This window comes from Arachis hypogaea, chromosome 16 (genome assembly GCF_003086295.3).
Source record: "Arachis hypogaea cultivar Tifrunner chromosome 16, arahy.Tifrunner.gnm2.J5K5, whole genome shotgun sequence".
Taxonomy (NCBI): Eukaryota; Viridiplantae; Streptophyta; class Magnoliopsida; order Fabales; family Fabaceae; genus Arachis; species Arachis hypogaea.
In genome coordinates this window covers 14,882,410-14,904,197 of record NC_092051.1, presented here as the reverse complement: position 1 = coordinate 14,904,197, position 21,788 = coordinate 14,882,410, and the positions used below count along the sequence as shown (strand labels likewise).

The 21,788-nt window shown below is 35.2% G+C and overlaps 3 protein-coding genes and 1 long non-coding RNA gene across 4 annotated transcripts; 2 read left to right on the top strand and 2 right to left on the bottom strand.

The window, feature by feature from the left end:
• Positions 1-221: 221 nt before the first annotated feature.
• Positions 222-1,030, bottom strand: LOC140179705 (uncharacterized). Its single transcript, XR_011873510.1, has 2 exons — positions 938-1,030; positions 222-802 (listed from the first exon to the last, which is right to left on the bottom strand). It is a non-coding gene; the product is annotated as an uncharacterized lncRNA (long non-coding RNA).
• Positions 1,031-3,514: 2,484 nt separating this feature from the next.
• Positions 3,515-3,895, top strand: LOC140180010 (protein FAR1-RELATED SEQUENCE 5-like). The gene has a single exon (XM_072220392.1). The coding sequence runs from the start codon at positions 3,515-3,517 to the stop codon at positions 3,893-3,895; it is 381 nt and encodes a 126-aa protein (XP_072076493.1).
• A 52-nt stretch (positions 3,896-3,947) lies between these two features.
• LOC112756730 (protein FAR1-RELATED SEQUENCE 5-like) lies at positions 3,948-5,069 on the top strand. Its single transcript, XM_025805352.2, has one exon. The coding sequence runs from the start codon at positions 3,948-3,950 to the stop codon at positions 5,067-5,069; it is 1,122 nt and encodes a 373-aa protein (XP_025661137.2).
• Positions 5,070-8,060: 2,991 nt separating this feature from the next.
• Positions 8,061-10,007, bottom strand: LOC112756729 (uncharacterized). The gene has a single exon (XM_029293804.1). The coding sequence runs from the start codon at positions 10,005-10,007 to the stop codon at positions 8,061-8,063; it is 1,947 nt and encodes a 648-aa protein (XP_029149637.1).
• Between the last annotated feature and the right edge of the window lie 11,781 nt (positions 10,008-21,788).

Below are 21,788 nucleotides of genomic sequence, written 5' to 3'. Positions count from 1 at the left end.
TAGTTCCCTCGTATTATTATTGGTTATAAAATTACTCATATAAATAATTAACTAAAAACTGTTTAACACAGACAATTTCTAATGGTGGTTGTACCATTATTAACATTTTTTTCCTTCATGGAACTACAAGAAACAAGGATCAAAAACAGAAATAGCAAAAGAACAGTTGAAGAAGACAAGACTCAAGTTAAATGAACAGAAAACCAAAACCAGCAAAACAGTATCAAGGGATAATATATCGTACCCTCATTGTAAGATTAATAAAAATTTATAAATAATAATAATTTGTACAATATAGCTAAGGACTGATAGATAGAATCTTACAAGAAAACTGATGAAATAATAGTTAAACAGGTGGCATAGTAGAATGAAGTTTGTGATGATGATGATGATGATGAATAGCTACCACAAACAGGAAGATGATGAAGAATCATGAACTGTGGTGGTGCTTCGGGTGTGGTGGAAATTACTGAGAAGACGAGAGGATCTCTTCCTACGATAATAGAAACCGCATTTGATTCTGATTCTTGAGAAAACCAACTTCCTAAACTTCTTAGCAGACCTAAGCCTGAGGCACACCACCTTCTTGACACGCACCAAAGACCCTTTGATTCTATCACTGAGGTTCTTCTTGCGGCAGAATTGGTAGCTTCTCAGGTAAAGTTGCCTCTTCTCTCTCTGTTCATCAGGGTAAGTGTTGTAATGGCCAAAAGATTCTGTCCTAAACAAAGGGTTAATGCCGCTCATCATCACATTATTCATATGCCTCTCATCACTATGCTTCATGTTCATGGCTCTGAAACTAAGACAGAACAAAATAAAAATGTTATGTTACTTAATTGGCTTAAGCTATGTTTTCATGTTCTCAAAGTGAGTGCCATTTATATCAAAGAAAAAGAGAGAAAGGGGGTCTGTACTATGTGGAAATTCCACGAACCTTAATTTGTGTTTGTTGTTGTTGTTGCTTCGCTTTGCTTGCTTGCTTTTGGTGCGCCGCCACACAGGCTAACATAGAAACAAAAACAAGTCCTTTTTTTTTTATAGGGTGTCTGTCTTAAATATTGGTTACCACTTTACCACGTGGATTGTTGGATAAATCCCTTTCATCACGTGTCTTTTGTGCTTCCCAAATCCCAGTATTAGATTTTGTTCAGATTGATTGATTCGGGTTTAGAATTTAGATGTTATGATTTGGAACTTGAAATTGACAGTTCATAATTTAGGATTTAGAGTAGATTAGCATTTTTCAATGTTAAAATTCTACTGCTTGAGATTATTGCATGCACGAAAATGACTGTTATGTAGTTTTGTAAGTCTTAAGGCACAAGCACAACCCTTGGCGTGTTCCAATAAATTAAATTGTAGAACCAATCTTTGCACACAAGTGACAACAGCAGTTTAGTATTTAACGAAATCCGAGTGATCGATAGATGTACATTACTTATATTATTATACAAATAAAACAAAACAAAACGAGTTTGACATTGATGAAGATCGACGTGTTATGATTGGTTTTGTGAATTGGAAATACGAGCAATTCAAGCAACATAAGCAAATGGAAGCGTGTTTTGAATGCTACTACATACAGTACTACTACTACTAGCAGCACGCAATATGAGAGTTAGATAAGCGATTTGAGCTCACTTAGCTTAGCTTCTATTGGATTTTTAGTTTCTTGCCAATCACGAAGGGGCGTAACTTGGATAGGTGCAACCAACTCAAACTAATATGCATACATTCCTACACATTAATTGCAAGCTTAAACACTCTTACGTGGCCATGTATTTTGCAATTTCTTCCAAATTTTGAACACTTTATTTTCTTCCGTCACTCAAATGTAGTTGAAGGCTTTGCTTTAATTCAGCCTTCAATACATGTATAACATCTAGAAGAAAATAAGCATATAGTTAATAAGGTGATTCTCATAGTTTTATTAAATTTCAAAAGAATAATATTTTGGTATTGAATTTCAAAAAAGATGACACATGGATAAAAAGGCCGATACTTTAGCCAATTACTTTAATATCGATTAGAGAAATATTGTATCTCCACAATTTATTATTTTTTTTTATCATCATTTAGTTATTAATTCAATTCTTTTAATTTAATTTCTTTAGTCTAATAATCTAATAACATACTTTATTTATGGTGATTTCTTCCAAATCCATGCCAATTTTGTGGGTAAATTACCCTTACTTAGGTGTCATCATCACAGCCATTAATCAAGTAAAGTTTTCAACCTTTCATTAATTCATTCATTGGTTATAGCAAAAACTTTTAATGAATCTATACCATAAACATACTACATTAGCTAGTGTATATACATACTTTATAGTGTATTGGGGAACATTTGCAATTATAATTTCTAATCTCTAAATTGTTTTTTTTTTTTTAAATACCCTCCATCCCTTCCTGAAATTCAACATGTATCTCTCAGAACTTGGAAAACGCATAGCCTCCATAGTACCCAGTCCTTTTTCGTTATCTGGCCTTCGTTAATGAAGCCAAGGTCCGTTTAGCAAGCATTATCTCTTTCGAGTTACAGGAGTCGGAACTGGTACTCTGGTTCCGTCGGATAGGCATCGACGTCAACTGAGAAGAGGGCGAATGCTAACCTGATGTGGCTCCAGCAGTGAAATTTGTTATCCATAATACCCACTACCCAACCCTGTTTCGTTTTTTTTGCCTTCGTTGTATGTTATACCACAGATTAATCAACCCAGCGTCCATTTAGCAAGCATGATCTCCTTCGAGTAACAGGAGTCAGAACTGGTACTCTGATTCCGTCGACTAGGCATCGACGTCAACTGGGGAGAGGGCGAATGCTAACCTGATGTGGCTCCAGTAGAGAAATTTGTAGCTGAACTTCTGCTTGTGATGAAACTGTGGCTGGTGGAAGCTGGTTTACCATCCCCATTTTTCTGCTGGCTTCTAATTTGGTGCAGCGGATTAGGTAAGGTCACTTCTCTCCAGGAGTTCATTTTTTAACCGTTCAAGCTCAACCTTTGGTTGTCATCAAGGTATGTCCGATTAAGTTTTTTTGTTAATCCAGATTAGTTTAATTTTGATGATAGTCTATGCCTTTTCAACGGTTCTCTGTTTAGGGTGTTGGGTTGCTATTCTAGAATTTGGAAATTAAGTAACATTATACAGTTCTATGCTGTGGCTAGGTTTGGGGCATTGAAATTAAAACCTTATACTGGGGTCGTAAACAATTGGGTTAGTTTAATTGGGTTTGGTTCGGGTAATTTTACATGCAGCTTAGGTTAGCTTCCTGTAGTTGTTGCCATTGGTTCTGTTTATTCACATTTTGGTCACCCGCTTGGATTTTGGCAGGGGTAAAATTATGTCCAGAAACGAGGATGATGTTAAGAATGATTCTGATAATGATTTGGGTGATGATTTCGATTATTAACTGAATGCAGAAGATGATGCTGAAGACGACGATGTGAATTCGCTGGATTCTACTAGCAAGCGTGAATAAGATTGTGGTGTAAAAAGAATAGCGGATTTAATGGTGGAGGATATTTGGAACCTGGAGTCTAGGACAGAGGATGAGGCTTGCCAATTTTATAACGCTTATGCTTGTTGGCATGGATTTGTAATGAGGAAGGATGACGTGGTTAGGGATAATCAAAGTAGAATCATTAGCAAGCAAATTGTTTGCAATAAGGAGGGCTGGAGGAATATGAGGTATCTTGATCTGGATGATAGATCAAGGGAGGCAAGGTCACTAACGCGAACCAAGTGTCTAGCTCAGCTTAGGGTAAAGCTTGACTACGACTGCGGTAGATGGAAGGTATTATGTTTTGTGGAATCTCACAACCACGATCTGACGCCCCCCCCCCCAATTTGCGCATCTGGTTCCGGCCTATTGTCGTCTCACTGTTACTGATAAAGTCCAAGTGAAAAATCTTCATAATTTTGGTGTCAACACGTGCCATATTATGGGATATATTGCGTTCCAGAAGGGTGGATATCGTCATGCTGGCTTCACATGCAAAGATTTGTACAACCACATTGATCGTTATCGTCGGTCAAAACTTAAAAATGGGGATGCCAATGCAGCAATAAACTATTTGATTGGCAAGTCAAACAACGATCTGCTGTTCTTTGGGAAGTATATATTCACTAGTGACGAAGGGCTCGAGCATATTTTTTGGGCAGATGGGCAGTCAATTATCGACTATCACTGCTTTGGAGATATTGTTGCCTTTGATTCAACGTACAAGAAGAATAAATACAACAAACTTTTGGTCATTTTCTCCGGATGCAATCATCATGGGCAGACTGTTATCTTCGGCTCTGGCCTACTATCCGACGAAACCACAGAAACGTATAAGTGGTTGTTGGAAACGTTTGTTGAAGCGATAGGTGGAAAAAGTCCTAAAGCAGTAATAAATGACAGAGACCTTGCCATGCGAGATGCAATCAAGAATGTTCTTCCTGATGCTACCCATTGGTTATGCGAATGGCATCTTCAGAGAAATGCATGTGAAAATATAAAGAATCCAAATTTTCTACGCGATTTTAAGGGTCTTATATATGACAATAACGACCACATAGACTTTGATCGGAGATGGGTAGCCATTTTGGATAAGCACAACCTTGTTGGGAGTACCTGGATGGAAAAGACGTACGAAACTCGTGCGATGTGGTCCCATTGTTTTCTTCGGGATAAGTTTTTCGGTTACATAAGAACGACGTCACAATGTGAAGGTATAAATTCTCTCATCAGATTTTATATTAATCACAGGAACACCCTCATTGACTTCATGCATAACCTGGATAGGGCCTTAAAGGAGTATAGAAACAATGAATTAATAGCTGACTTTGAGTCTCAGTGCTCTGAGCCAGTGATGATTACCTTGTTGGAGGTATATGAAAGATCTGCATCATGTTATTTCACTCAAAACATTTTTAAGAAAATTCGTAATGAGATTCAGAGGGCAGGGGCTTTGAATATCAAGGTATTAAGCACAACCTTGGACAAGGTAGAGTTCAGTGTGACTCGTGCAAGTTGTTTGAATCACGTGGTATTCCCCGTAGTCATGTTTTCTGTGCCATGAAGTTCAAAAACATCCTTGAGTTTCCAGATTCATTGATCTACAAAAGGTGGACAAAGAATGCAAAGAACGAATTTATTAGCACATAAATGCCTGTGAATGATGACGTTGAAAGGGTCTTAAAGTTTCGAGTTGGAGCATTGGCATCGAATTGCAACAAGCTGTGTGATATTGCTTGCAAGGACCTTGCAGACTTTAACGAAGTCCAGTCTGAACTTGTGAAGTTAGTTATCCACTTGCAGTCACGCAAACAAGGCAAGTCAACTCCTAATGTTAACGTGGAAGGCATCAACGATTCCTTTGTTATCAAAAGCAAAGGAGCCCCTTCCAAGAGGTCTTCTTGGAGGAAGAAGAGAGCATGCTCTAATTGCCACAAGTACGGTCATTACTACAAGCGTTGTCCAAATCTGATGTAGCATAGTGTGCAAGGTAACCCTTGCGAGCGATCAGACGGCAATGCATCAGCCAAGGACTTAGGTTTTAGTCCAGAAAGGTTTTCTAATTCTTCGAGGTCATTTTCAGTTAAGTCCGAAGACCATTCAGGACCTAAGACCAAGGTACGATTTGTTTATTCTAACTAAGCTGATGCTGGGGAAATCTTCTTCGGTGGGTGTCCCTTTCAAAAGCATTAAACTATGTGAATGTATTCCTCTGTTTACGCAGCCTTTTAAAAAGGGTGGATCAAGAAAATTTACGGTGACGGGTATAAGGAACCGGAAGGGTAACGACAACACGTTTGATTAGGTAATTTTTTTGAATCTAAACCTCTAATTTCTGTGACATGAGCTGGGTAAATTAATGCAGATCTCCTTCTTCTTGTTTAAAAAAAAAACAAATATTAAACAGCGGAGCCTCCATGAAAGCAGTGAATCCATTGACATCGCGTCCATGAATGGATTTTTCAACAAAAACCTCTACTCCTTAAAACAGGTGTGTTGCGTTAAACTCCTTTTAACCACTTTGTGATGAATGACCATTATACTTTTATGCATGATTATGGTTTGTGTTTTGCGATAATCATGTCATCACCAGGTGAAGGACTCACAGCAGGACAAAGGACATTCATTCACAAACTATGAATGCGATAATGATGTCATGGATGAAAAATGTGACACACCACATGTGCAGAACGATGTCCAAGATCTGTTACCGTCGTCAATGCCTTATGGAAACAAACAAGGATCGTACATGACATTGTTCGCGTCGATGCATAAGATACGTTGACCAATTGGAAGAATTAGTCTAATGAATTTAGTGCAATGCAAATTTTTAGTTTTATAAGGATGATTTATCCTGATTAACTGACTGCAATGTATTTGCCATTGGTTGGTTTTGCAGAGTTTTAATTTGTAGTAATTTAGGTAACTGTGAACGGAGCATGGTGTACCAGACAACATTGTATTATGTCCATTAGGATGAAAATTATGTTCAATAATATGTATGTGTTTTGCTTACATTGCTGTATTTTAGTTGCAGTTAACTGTGGTTGTATTTGGGTTTAGGAGTTCGTACCATTGTGAATATGCAATACAGTGGATCAATTAGAATTGTGTTAATGGATTTTTTTCCTACTTAGTGCATTTGATTTACCAACCAAATGATTAGATTGAATGGTTAATTTCGTAGTCTCTAGGGTTGAATTTTCCGTTGATGGTTATCTGGTTCTTCGAACAGTGTAAATCTCTTTCGTTAGTTTGACGGTGTAAATCTCTTTTGTTATTTTGACTTTCCAATCGTGTTCCGAATTTTTTTGGATAAGATATGGCGCCCTGTGTATGAAAGCAGTTTTAAATTCTAGCGAGTATTTTCTGTTTCGTTTTAGATGATTCGTTCTATGTCATGAATCTGTTATATATTGGCAAAAACATAAACATAAACACATTTATATTTGATCATATCATAGTTTCGAGTATTAGGAACAAATCTAGTTTGAAGATGTTGATCTTAGATACTGATGGAATTTTTTTTACATATACCGTAAAACTAGTTACAATCTATGTGAAGCCAATAGGTTAGCTGAAACCCAAGGGACATTTCCTTTAACATTAGCCAATCTTTCTCTCTTTTCAGCTATTTGACTACAGCATGACTTTGAGTCATGTAGTACTTCCCGGGATTTCAAAAGTTGAACGTTTTGATGATGTGTTCATCTGGCATCCGTAACATTGTAGATTATTGTTACCTGATATTGAAAATTAAAAAATAATCACTGTAACAAAAGTATATTGTAAACATAGTTCACGAAAGCAAGACTGCAAGTTTATAATTACATGAGTCATCCAACCATTTGAACATGCAACTCATCCATGTAGTCACCCAAAACCCACAATCATCTCTTGCAAAAAAAAATAAAAATTGTTATAATTTATATTAAGCATATGAAGCTCATTAAGGAATTATAAAATCAACAGATATAGTGAATTAAGTAGGGACACTACCAGTGACGGACTCAGAAAATTTATGGTTAGGGGGCAAAAATAATACACATTATTATCAAAATATATATTAATTTAAATTTAAAAATATAAAAGTGCACATTAATTATTCGAATACAAAAAAAAACCAAAAATTACATTAGCTGCTAACTTTCTTCGCTTCAAATCTTGAAGGTACTTCTCTTCTTGTTTTCATATTTTAAAAATGTTGAATAATTGTTTCATTATCAACTTGATTGAATGTCTCTCTTTCTATATATGTAACCAAACAATCATTCAACCACTCATCTCCCATTCGATTACGAAGTCGACTCTTTATGATATTCATAGCAGAAAATATTCTCTCAACTGATGCTGTTGTCACAGGTAGAATCAAAGCTAATTTCAACAGAAGAAATACCAATGGATAAATAATATGCTTTTTTGTCTCAACTAACTTTTGAGATAGTCCACTGATTCCATTTATATTTGAGAATTGATCATCAAGACGTATATCCAATATAAAATTCTCAAGTTGACTATCAAGTGCCAAAAGTTGAGTAGAAGAGAATTCATGTGTTTAAAATTCAGCTAAACGAAGCAACTTCTCCTTATCAAATGCAAAAAATGAGTCACTTGGATTCAAATAAGCTATACAAAGAAGTAGCTCGGTATTTACCTCTGTAAAACGATTGTTAAGCTCTTGAAGTTGTCTATCAATCATTTGATAAAATAATTCAACTTGAAAATGATGCAAGTTTGAGACCTTTTGGATTTTGTGCCTTGATCTTCCTTGTGTTACAAATATATCATTCATATTTGGAGCAAGAATATTGTGACTATCACAAAATAGTAAAACTTCGTTGAGCAAAGAGGACCAACCATCGTCTCTTATACTTTGCAATCGTTGCTTGGACACTTTAACCAATATCATAGCATTTATAATGTCTTGATCACTTCTTTGTAGAGCTTGAGACAACTCATTAGTAACTCCTAATATACTTTTCATCAAATGTAAATTGAATACAAATTCAAAAGATTGAATATGATTCAATAATTGGCATACTTCAGCTCTTTGTTCAGGATTATTTCCATCTTCCTCAATAACTTTAAGAACTTCTACCACGGAAGAAAAAATAGAAATCAAGCTAAGTATTGTACCATAATGTGAGCCCCATCGAGTATCACCTGCCCTTTTTAATGTTGTTTCTTGATTTAAGCCACGCCCACTAGAAACATCTCCATTTTGTAATGCAACAATTGTCTTTTGCATTTGACTTTCACGAAGCATGTCTTTACGTTTACAAGAAGCTCCAACAATATTGCACAAACTAGCAAGCAAATTAAAAAGTAGTGCAATTTCGACCTGTTTCTTTGCAACAACCACAAGTGCTAATTGAAGTTGGTGAGCAAAACAATGAACATAAAAAGCACAAGTATTTTCTTTCAAGATCAAACATTTTAAGCCATTAAATTCTCCCTGCATATTAGTAGCTCCATCGTAACCTTGTCCACGTATTCTTGCTAAACTTAAGTTATGCTTTGTTAATAAAGATTCCAAAGCTACTTTTAACGACAACGCATTTGTGCTAGAAACATGGACAAGGCCAAGAAATCGCTCCATTACAATCCCTTCTTTGTTCACATACCGCAAACAAACAGCCATTTGCTCTTTAACAGAAATGTCTCGAGCTTCATCAACTAAAATAGCAAATAAATCATCTCCAAGATCATCAATAATAACTTTAGTAGTTTCACTTGCAGCAGCTCTAACAATATCTTTTTGAATTTTAGGTGCTACTAGCTTAAGATTTCCACGAGCATTTTTGAAAACACGATCAATCTCTGTATTATGTTGAGCAAGAAAGTCAAGAAGCTCCAAAAAATTACCTTGATTATTTGAATTGTGCGATTCATCATCACCACGAAAGGCCAATCCTTGTCGCAATAAGAACCTAATGCACTCAATTGTTGCTGTTAAGTGAGTTCGGTAATCTCTTTTAGCTTGGTCTGAATGCTTTTGAAAAACAACTTCAATATGTTGCTTTTGCTTCATGAGTGCTTCGCATTTTCTTCGAGCTTGATTATGAGCACTATCATGATTTCCAACATGTGTTTGTAATCGCTCCTTCTTTTTCCAATTTGAAAAGCCCTCTTTTACAAAAGCATCACCACTCGCACCATCAGGTTTCATAAGATAGCAACAGAGACAAAATACAACATTTTTTGAAATACTATATTCCAACCAATTGCCAAATTCATCAAACCAATCAGCATTAAATCTACGGAGAAAAGTTCCAAAATATGTTTGTGGAAAATCATGTTCTCTTGGTTGACAAGGACCTTTTTGCAAATAAGCTCGTCTAACTTCATCTCTGTCATTTGGATCATAATTTGAAATTTTGGGTCGTTGTCCAGGATCAGCTACCAGACTTTCCACATTGAGTTCTAAGAACTTTTTATTAGAAGAGACTAATGGAGTGACTTCAGATTCTAGTGGTAGCTTTCTTTTGAAATATTTTTCCATTACTATTTCTAAAAATAAAAATATATATTCTAAATTAATAAATTGATCAATTCACTTTAAAAATTTATATGCAATCTAATTACATATAATAGAATAGAACGAAAGATAAACAAATAAATAATAAGGATCACTAAATTGAGAATAAAATAAAATATATAAATTCATGAAGAGAATAAAAAATAGATTAATACCTAAACTATAATTGTTTGAATTAAAATTTGCAATTGAAAATATCAAAAAGAGAAACAATGAAATTGAAAGATACATAGAGTCATAGAGAGCTATATAAAATAAAATAGAGAATTTAAAATTTACCTTTTGATGAAGAGAAGATGACCACTAGACAAGGAATAGAAAAAGAAGATTGAAAATATGAAACTAAGAAAAGGGTTTAAGAGAATAAATGAGTGACGGCTAGGATTTAAAAATAGAAGAAGACTAAATTTAATTAGGTTAACTAATAGTCAAAATCATAAAAAGATAAAATGGGCTTAGACTTTTAATAATTGGGCTTAGTTTATTTGTAGTGGGGTCATTTAAAATTTAAAGTGGGGGCATATATATATATATATATATATATATATATATATATATATATATATATATATATATATATATATATATTTTTTTTTTTTTTTGGGTTTAAAAATATCAAATGTCACTGGGGGCAAGTCCCCCCCCCATTCATGAAGGTGGGTCCGTGCCTGGACACTACAACAACAAGCTCTTTCATGTATCCGTAAGTGTTATTAATTGTTTCAGTCGGTTTTGCCCACTCCATTCTTTCTTATTGTGTTCTCTTAAATAGAAACTGGAAAGGGCTATCAAAACCGATGGCTTTGGAGATTCCAGCCGGGGATGGAATGAATGTAAAATGGAGCAAGAAAGAAGATGATAGTATTTGGTTGAATGCACTCCGAAACAGAGTTGTAGAGTTATTAAAATTAAAGCATGTGTACTTTGTGATTCTTAAATACAAAGGAGAAGCTAGATTTAAGTTCGTGGTGATCCGTTTGAGTGCTTCGGAGATTGAATACTCAACTTTGAGAAGTTTCCATAATGCTCATCCCTATATGAATTGGAAAATTATTTCCCACATGGTGATGATCGTCACCATGGAAATTTGTCAAACTCAAATATTCAATTTCCGAATAACTCGAACGCCTCACTAGTATCCTAAATTTAGATTCTCCTTTATATTTAAAAACCACGATATACCCAAGCTTTAATTCTAATAACTACACAACTCTGTAGCAGTATTCACACAACCAAACACTACCATCTCCCTCCTTCCCTCATTTTACGTTTATCCCATACACGACGATTGAAAATTCTTTTGTCTAAAAAGTTTTTGCATTATAGGTTTGAGAAATTTTTTCCTGTTCAGTTGCTAAAATGTAATTTGTAACAAAGGTTATAGACAACTTTTAAATCCGATATCGTTAGAGCTACCAACCGGAGATGAAATAAAAGGGAAATGGAGCATGAAAGAAGATAACAGTGTTTGGTTGAATGAAGGTTGGCACAGAATTCATGAGTTGCAAGGATTAAAGCATCAATATTTTGTGGTTTTTAAGCATAACAGTAATCCAAATTCAAATTCATGTTGAGGACCATTATATTCTTTATAGTCCTATTCCATCTGCTATGATCCTGTACGCTAAAAAATTAACGCGGTTATAGATTATAACAAACAATTTTTAATATGCAAGGAATGATTGTGGAGTTTGGGTAACCACCTGGATGAAGGAGTGCCAATGGAGGGATGACTACATTATAAATGTAATTATAAAATTCCTTTCAAGGTTTCGTATACTATTTAAAAATGTTAATGTTACGTATGCTTACATCAAACTTTTTTGAACTTAGGTAAATGATAGCACAAGGTTGTGGCTGGCTATTGATCTGGTCATGAATCCGTTCAATTTGAAATCACAGGAAGTCCTCGAGGCAGCAAAGACATACTACAATGAAATATCTAAAAAGGAAGAGCGATTGGTTAACGGAAAAGGAAATATGCTCTGAGTTATACCTATGCCCGTCAAATAATTGTGTTAATTGCTTAGATTTTTGATACTTTAATGGTTGCAATTATATGTTATTTGCAGTAATTTACGTTAGTTTTTTATTTAGGTTTTCTGTTGCGCTTATTGATTGAGAAAAAACTACTACGGGGTCATAACACATATCGAACTAGTCAGCCCGAACCCGCTCTAAAAAACAAAAAAAATTTATTAAGTAGGATTTTGATAATGGAATACATTAGTATGAATTTTTGAGTCCATTAAAATATGTGTGCCTAAAAATGGAATACCGAATTTTGTTATATAAAAAAGAGAATCGGTTGAAATATTTCCATATTTTGTAAAGCAATTAACTAAAAGTGATTTGAATACTTTACCTAATGACAAACACAAGACTATACTTCTTTATGTTTTGTACGTTATATGTAGTAAGTCATACCAAGTAAGGGTTATTAAACTTCATTTACCTTTTCGAAACCAAAGGATTACCAAGGAAAGAGAGTTTATTATTGGTTTTATTAATCAATTTAAATTTTTGAAACGGTTTGATTACTAATGGGTGGCTTTATTAATGAATTTACATTTTTGAAATGGTTTGATTACTAATGGGTGGCTTTGAAATATCCCTTCGACTTCCAATGCAACGACGTTTGAGTCTATCCTCATTAAAAGTTAAACATGAATCCCTCCCAACATTACTTGATAATGTTTATAATTTACACCTTCTTCTAATTCACTCTCGTCGCCTATCCCTCGAGCAACTGCAGCAACTAGTTACTACATTTAGCAAACAACTATGGAGCCAGAATTCCGGTAAGCATCTTAGTGTTATCTAATTTGATCAAGTTTTTTTCCACACACCTTACCCTATGTCTTTCATGGTTTATTCTTTTTAAGATTGATGAACTTTCATTTTTTTGCTTCCGTTTGGCTAGTTATGTTAATGCATTTGGGAACGTATGGAGATTCTCTGACCAGACTTTCGTGTTAAACCTGTTCGCAATAGATGTAATTTTATGCCCTACGCCACATATGTTTCTTCTTTTTCTTTTCTGAAACCAATGTTTCAACATGTGTCTAACATGTTAGTTTGTTTTTGCTTACTATAGGAAGATATCCAGTTTCCACCACACATTGTAAGGCACTTATCTTTCTTCACAATCACTGATCTCTACTTCATAGACCGTCAAGACAACTGCCTCCATATCTACCCAAAGAGAGAGGATGATAACTACTGGATTAAAGGATCAGACATAGGGAGGATAAGATCTCTCTATCGACCATCTCCGCTGCTTAATGTGGAACTGAGTTACGTTGGTTGGGGTATCTTCTACATGCTTGCATGGGACAATACTCATAAGGAGGAAAAGCCCAGAGCGGTTGACGAGATATATGCGTCCAAAGTATTTCCTGACCAAATCATACAGTGACTGGCGGACCGATGCAATGCACACTTCAACAAGGAAGCACAGCTGAGTGCGTTCGAGACCGACCGGTTATTACGTTTGCAGCGTCGGAGGCAACAAGGTTCACCACTGCGTTCTCAGGAGTCAAGGTAACAATAATTCATGTACTTAGCGAGTTAAATTAACAGTTTTTTTCTATTCATTCATGTAGAATAATTTTTTCTGAAATTATTACAGGATCAACCTCCATCAACAAGGGGAGGGGCAGTGGCAGGACCTAGTAGGAGGTACCGAAGAACTTCCTCGTCGGACTCTTCCAAGTCGTCTGTGAACCAGTGAAGACCATTATCGTTGGGCATAACAGCATTAAGTTATTTGTGTTTGGTATTATGCACTTATGTTTTGTAAGAATGTTTCGGTGGCCATTTTTGAACAATTATATGTACATATTTAGTTTTGTGAACATGTTGGATTAGTATTGTGTCTTTTAACTTTGGTTATATTAATGTAAATTATCGCGTTGAAAAGTGTGATTTTGTTAATGTATATATGGGTCATATATAATCCGCATTCTAGTGGTTTTGGTTTGATTAACAAAAGATTTTTCATGTGCAAGAATTGATTGTGGTATTTTGTTTGGCTACATGGATGAGGATATTGCTGTGGTAACATCTTAATTAAGGAATGCAAAAATTTTTTATACATTAAACAGAATCTACAGAAATGAGTATTGACATGGTGTTCTTTAGGATGACGGGCACTAATTGTGTGATAATTGATTTGGGAAAAAATATAGGAATTCAAGTTGATAAGCACAAACGATTAGTGACTCATTTAGCAAGATAACGTAAATACACATGTAGGACCCATAGATTAAGTTAGCACGCATTTCCATTGTACAAGGCAAAATTGGAGGCAGCTTTTAATTTCAAATTAAATAAAGAAAAGATCAGAGAAAATTTAAACAAGAATGTTGGAACTCCCACATAATTTATATTTGCTAGCACGGGCAAGAACACTTTGGTAGACGAGACAATTTTAATTTTTATGGTAAAATGGTAACACCGGTAACACAATATTCTGCCATATCAATTTTGATTGGATGCAACATCTCACACAATTAATTAGTTAGAGAAATTTAAGTTCATTTCTTATAAGCCAACCAGAGACTTCAAGCAAATAAACTACATCAAACATTAACCTACCGAAAGCTAAGACTACCAAACGTGCCTCAAGAAAAATGAGTGAATTCCAACTAATTTATGTTCCGTTACCGGTTATTCTGGATGAACTGCTGCAAGAAATCTTCTTGCGAAGCAGTGCCAAAGTTGTAGGGAGATGTATATGCTTGAATAAATTCTGGCTCAGACGCTTACGCCAACCAGAGATATGCATACAACACATGCGAAGGCAGAATGTGGTAGATCAACATGTCTTGTTTCATGTTGGATACTCACTACTGTTAATGGATTCAAATTCAATATTTATAGTGAATGCTGCTTTGGGAGAACAAGTGCATGTTCAGCAACCTTTCGGAGTTGGCATCCATGGGTGGTTTCGTATTGTGGGAGTATCAAACGGAAACATATGTTTCAAGTTCTCCCATGACCAAGACGATACAAGACTTCTGGTATGGAATCCAACAACACAACGCTCTAGAGAAATTTTCGACCCCGCAGGGACCACGGTAGATCATATTTTCCAGTATATGGTTTCGGATATGTCCCAAACACATATGCATACAACATCATACATATGTGCAAAAGGGACATAGTTGATGCCTATGTTTTTTCTCTAGATATTGTTCAAGGCGTTCTACATGGTTTCACTGTGTTAATTGTCTTCCTGGTGTCGAAAAAATTGACTCTAACTCTATTTTTCATAATGGTCATGTTTGTTGGGTTACTGGTATAGGAGATAGTTATGCTACACCCAAGTCTATTTTATTTTACAGTGTCGAAGATGAATCTTTTAGCGAAGTGTTTATTCCAGTAGGTGCAATATATACCGTTCACAATTTACTAACCCACAACGACAAACTTGCACTCCTCGCTCATACACACAATGAATTTGGTTATGTCGCATCAATTTGACACTTGAATGAGGACGCCGATAGAAACAAAATATTAGAGCAATACTACAGGTTTGGGAGTCGAAGCATTAGAGAAAATTCAATATTATTCGTGGATGATAACCTAATTCTGTTGGTGAACAATTCAAAGGAAAGAGAGTTACTCGTCAATTCCAGGTACAAAGAGCTTGTGTTGACAGAATATGACATTGAACATGGCACTAGAAATCTATTGGTGAGGAGAGCATGGCGAGACCCAAGAATGCCACACCCGATAACAGTTAGGTTTACACTCAAGTATTTTGAAGGGATGTTTCTGGTTTAGAAATAATTCACATTTAAATCTACTCCGACTAAATGTATTGTGGAACTTTGTTGAACGTCTATGTTTAGTATTCCAGTTGTTGTTCTTTATGGTTTTTTTTTTTGGGTAATGAAATCTCCTGTTAATTGTTATAACATTGGTTACATAACAACTTTATTTTATCTAATTCGTTGTGTCATGTAGTTTTCCTCGTGTATATGAGATTTATAATGGTGTTATTCTATTTCTAACCATCCTAGTATATAGATTATGACAAATATCAGCTAACCAAATAACATTTTACGCAAATATTCAACCAAAATATGCTATTCAAACAAAGATTGAGCAGGGTAAGTGTAGACAGACAGATGAATGGAATAAATAGTTTCCTGGAGAAACTTGGTTTGACTTAAAATTTCGGAAAAAGTTGAGCTTAACCGGTTTCAAGCCACTTGCTGCATTAATCCTCAGCTAAATTTTCTACTTATGTATTGTTTTTGTAGCTGGCCCAATTTGATAGCTAGCCCACTTTACTTTTAGAGAGACTTGAACTACCAAAAAATAAATATTTTTCCAGGTTAGTTCACCGAGCCCAATTCCAAGTATGTCAAAAAGACTAAATATTCACTTAATTAAAGTAACTAACACTGGAGAAAAAAATATCGATCACCTTTGGTCATCTACTATGTTACACCTTAATTCCTAACAAGAACTCAACGGGGATGATCATGAATCCACACATGCATACAAAATTTGACCTATTTTTTCTATGTAACACGATTCCACCAAAAAAGACGACATATAAACGGACATTTAAGAAACTAATTGAAATAAGTTAGAAGACAAAGTTACATGATGGCCACAGATTTCAAGACCACAATTGTAGACACCACTACTGTCTTGGACGATAGCCCAACCTAACCCATTGCACGGTAAGACCTGCAATAAGCCATACACTCATTGAATTTTACTATATAAGAAGAAAAATAAATCGTGTCAATTATCTATTGTGGTGGCTGCATGATTTGTCATGGGAGTCACCAAATCATTAGTCTATATTGTCATGCCCTTCTCATTCCTACTCTTACAGAATTGCCAAACATTGAGTTATAACATGAATGCAATGTTAAGTATTCATATCACTAAAAAAAAGGTTGTTATTTTCTGGTATTCGGACGACTTACTACAACATATTAGCCTTCATATGCTATTGAAATTAGCAGGGAACTTCGAAAACTAACTCACAAAAATATATACCATAAAACATATACGTATCTATAGGTAAAACAAGAACACGTCACTAGAAACATAATCAAATTCCAACTATGTTGCCCATATCAAAGAAACGGCATCGACAATTTTTCCTTTAAAAGCTTCAAGCAATTGTGTGTCTACATTCTAGTAGAAAAATTCACAAAGAAGGAAATTATTCTTAAGTTTCTGAACCTAATAAAGGTGCTTCAGGTTTTGGTTTTGATCTAATCATTAGACTTTGTTGATGAAGCCTCTTTCTCTCTTGCAGCTGCTTCTCTAGTCTTCTTCCTCAACTCTGCTTCTCTACTTTTCTTGTTCAGCAGCTTCTCTAGGTTTACTATTCTTTCCTCTACATGGGCTATCAAGTTATCCATTCCCAAATGTTCTTCAACATGATTCTTCTTTCCGTCACCTGATCCCCTTGTAGCCTCCCCCGCTCTGACCCTTACAATGTGGTCATCAACCCAGAAAAAGAATTTGCAATGTGTTTCTGTCACCTAAATCGAATAGAACACAATGAATGTATGGTGGTACAAAACACTCCAATTCAATCTAATCCACATATGTCACTGTAATTAATCCCTAAACTCTAAATCTAAAAAATTCTTTCAAATTTTTAAGCCATTTTTTATATCAGATCAGCTTCCATGTCAATTCATGTCACAATCAACATTTTTAATATAGGTAGATCTATTTTCAATAAATAAACTTTTTTCCAATTCTCAATCATTCTTTAAAATTAACCAGCACCAATATCAAATCATATACAAAATCAACCCAATTTAACAGCAAATCGCTTACAAAATTAAATCATTTTCATAACCAATAGGCATACCATTCCCAACAATTCAAAATCACATCTACAACAACTTGAGCAAGGAAAAATAACCAAAATCTATATTCTAAACCTCCATTCCAAAAATTCAAATTTATCCAATTTTAGCATAAACTTAGTAATCATACATGAAGAATTGCATGCTTACCTTTAACAATGGGCATCCAAAAAATAGCCTATTCGGGTTGGTGTCTGTCTTCGACATGTAACAGATGGCATATTTTCCGCAGAAGCATTTTGGGACCACACCATCTTTTACATCCCCAGGTTGCAGCGAACTTGAGGTTGCATATCCAACTATCAGTTCCTGTTGTCTGCCGGCTCCCACTCTGCCTCGTCTTGTGTTTGAGGAGCATGCATCACTGGCCATCAATCTGATTAACATTTAACACCACCATGAACAACTATGATCAACTATTGCATTCAAAATTGAAACAATCTGCTTCGATCAATGGTGATTAAAGAAAGTGAGTAACAGAACAAATCACGCAAAATTGGTTGTGAAAATCGACAAAAAAAAACAAACAAAAAAACAAACGAATGAGCTAGAAGAAGAAGAAGTAGGCCTTACAAGGGTTTTCTGAGAGGGTTTTGCACGTGGGTCGCCGGAACCTTGCCAGCAAGGGGATGAGTTACGTTGTTCAACGATGAGTCACAGAAAAGGACAACCGTGTAATCCTAGACGAAGAAGCAGTAGGCAGGATCTTCGACGAGATTCAGAAAATTCTGGCCCTGCCGATGAGTCACCAAAGAAATCGGAGGAATGAGGTAGAAGAAGAAGCTGTGAACTCTGCCAGTGAGTCACAAAAAAGGACAACCGTGTAACCCTAGACAAAGAAGCAGTAGGCAGGGTCTTCGACGGGGTTCAGAAAAATCTGGCCCTGCCGATGAGTGACCGGAGAAATAAGAGAAGTGAGGTAAAAGAAGAAGCTGTGGACTCTGCCGGTGAGTCACAAAACCACGTAACCCTAGACAAAGAAGCAGTAGGCAGGCTCTTCAACGGGGTTCGGAAAAATTTGGCCCTGCCGATGAATCACCGGAGAAATCAGAGGAATGAGGTAGAAGAAGAAGCTGTGCACATTTGAATAGTATTTAGGGAAGATTTTGATTTGAATGGTATTTGGGGAGGGATTTGGAAAAATCAACTATTTGCACATTGCACCCATTCATATTACAGTACATATATGTTATGTGGTATAATGTAAATAATATAGAATACAATGTAGTGTGAAAACATTTAATGAATCAATTAATGAAAGGTTGAAAAATTTTTTGATCAATGGTTGTGATGATGACACATAAGCAAGGGTAACTTACCCACAAAATTGGCATGAGTTTGGAAGAAATCACCTTTATTTTATATTTTTAAATATTAATTGTTAATTGATGACAAAAAATTTTTTTTTGATGATTTTCTAATATTTTTTTATTGCTTATCCATTTTTTTTTTTTGTTAAGATCCATTTTTTTATTTTGAACAAATTTGACAACTCACATACTAAAGCCCACATGTAAAAAAGAAAAATAAAAATTCTTGATTGACAAAACAAAATAGATCAAAATTTATTAGTCATCTTCCACTTCTCTCTTCTTCCCTATTTTTATGTCTATTCTCAACAGAGCTAAAAATCAGAAGAGTAAACTATCATTTATACCCACAAAAGTTGAAAACGTTGACATATCTACCCATAAAAGAAGGAAATTACTATTTGTACCCAGGAAATATGGATTTCGCACAACAAAATTATCCAAACACTAACAAATCACCTAAAATTCTGAAATTACCCTTATCTTCACCACCACTTTTCTAATCTCAAATCCCACCACTACTCAAACTCTTCTTCACCACCACCACCATCACCACCTCTACTACTCTCAGACCGGTTCCCAACCTTTATCTATAAGCTCAAAACTTCACCCCATCATGAAACACCCAGTTCATCCAACTTAAGCACATGCCAGAGTTTGAATACACAAAATCTAGAGACCAGAGTTAGAATTCACAGCCTCAATTGGTGTAACAATGGTGGAGATATCCAATTTTCCATTAAACCCAGAGCCCACAGAAAAAGAAACTATGCAATCTCAGATGTATAAATCTATTCCCAACCCTAAAACCGTACGAACAACCAAACCCGATTTCAAGTGCCTCATCCTCAACCTCACAGTTCTCTTTTCATTTATTCTAGGTTTTCCCGTTCCTATGAAAATCTATCGAAATCTACCGCGCTCCACTCCCCTTCGACCGAATCGAATTCTTCTCCTTGCAACTAGGGTCCAATCCTTTACTTCCCCTGCTGATTTCGAGCCATATTCGTCGGCGTCAAGATTTTGTCGGATCCTGGCAGCAAACATGGGAGCAAACAGCAAAGCGACAGAGAGAACCCCAGCGCGGCAGAGAGGACAGCTTGTGTGGGAACGAAGCCAAGCATCGATGTAATCAACATGGAAGGTTTGTGAGCAAAGAGGCAAGGTTCGAACATAATCATCTTCTTCGAATTCGAAGCAGCAAATGGCACCGTCGCGGCGTGAAGATGAACGGTGAGAAATGTCGTTGAGTTCGCTGGTGTATAGGGCAGCATAAAAAGAGAAAGGGATGGTTTTGATGGTGATAATGTTAGTGGTGGTGGTGGTTGGGGATGAGAGTGGCGGTGAGGGAGGATTTGGGTGAAAATGGTACTGTGGAGTAAAAAGAGAAGTTAGAGTTAGGTTATATTAGAGGGTATTTTGGAAATTTCAAATAATTTTTTAGGATTCGGGTAGTTTTGTTAGTAAAAATCCATCTTTCATGGATAGAAATAATAGTTTTATTTATTTGTAGGTAGATTTATCAGCGTTCTAAACTTTCATGGATAGAAATAGTTTACTCAAACCAGAATATTCACAAATGCAAAGTTCAGAAATTAGAGCACATGTATAACAATAATTATACTGCATCAGTCTTTTCCCTCGTATATCTTTTTTTATTTTTTGGTATAAGTCTTTTCCCTCACATTAATCACCACTCGTATCCTTTATTTTTAATTGAAAGGACCATTTTATCCTTGTGGTAAAACTCTGGAGTAATCACAATTAATTAAGCCTCAATATAATCAAGTAAATTCAAAAATACCAATTACATAAATTACTAAGCCATGTAGCATGCGTCACTTTTATATTGCTAGGTCAATGTGTAGGTACTATAACTACCACATTGATAGCTACTCTTGGCCTTATGTTTAGTAAAATTTTTTCCCCAACCCTTCCTCAGATAATGTGAAGTGTGACACTTATAATTTGTGAAATTAAATTTTCCCGTCTTAATAGCTCCTTTTTGCACATTAACACTGTAAAAGCCCTTAACAAATCATACATGAACAAATTGCAACACCAACATTTTCGAATTAGAGGCTAGATAACGATAACAGGAATGCTGCACTATTTTAAGTTATTGTCTCAACTTCGCCATTAATTTAACTTTGAAAATAGAATAAGACAAAATACTGAAAATAAAACACAAAAAATAAAAATATAAAAATTAATATTTTTGTATTTTATTTGATAATAAACTGAATATAAAATAATACAAACAATGAAAAATCCAATTTAATTTTTTTATACAAAATTTAGAATAAAATATAAAAAGATAAAAAATATAATTATAAAAACTTGATAGTGATAATAAAAAAAATAAATAAGTTATATCTCAGCCTGATATCTCCGTGTCTTTTTTGACAAGAATAACACAAAATAGACTAATTTAATGTTTCAAACCACAATGTCTTTATTTATGTTTCACTAACAAACACAATTTTATATCTCTATGTCCATATCTCAATGTCTTTATTCATGTTTCACCTAATATCTATAAATTATCAAACATAAGTACACAGAAAACTACAGCAATG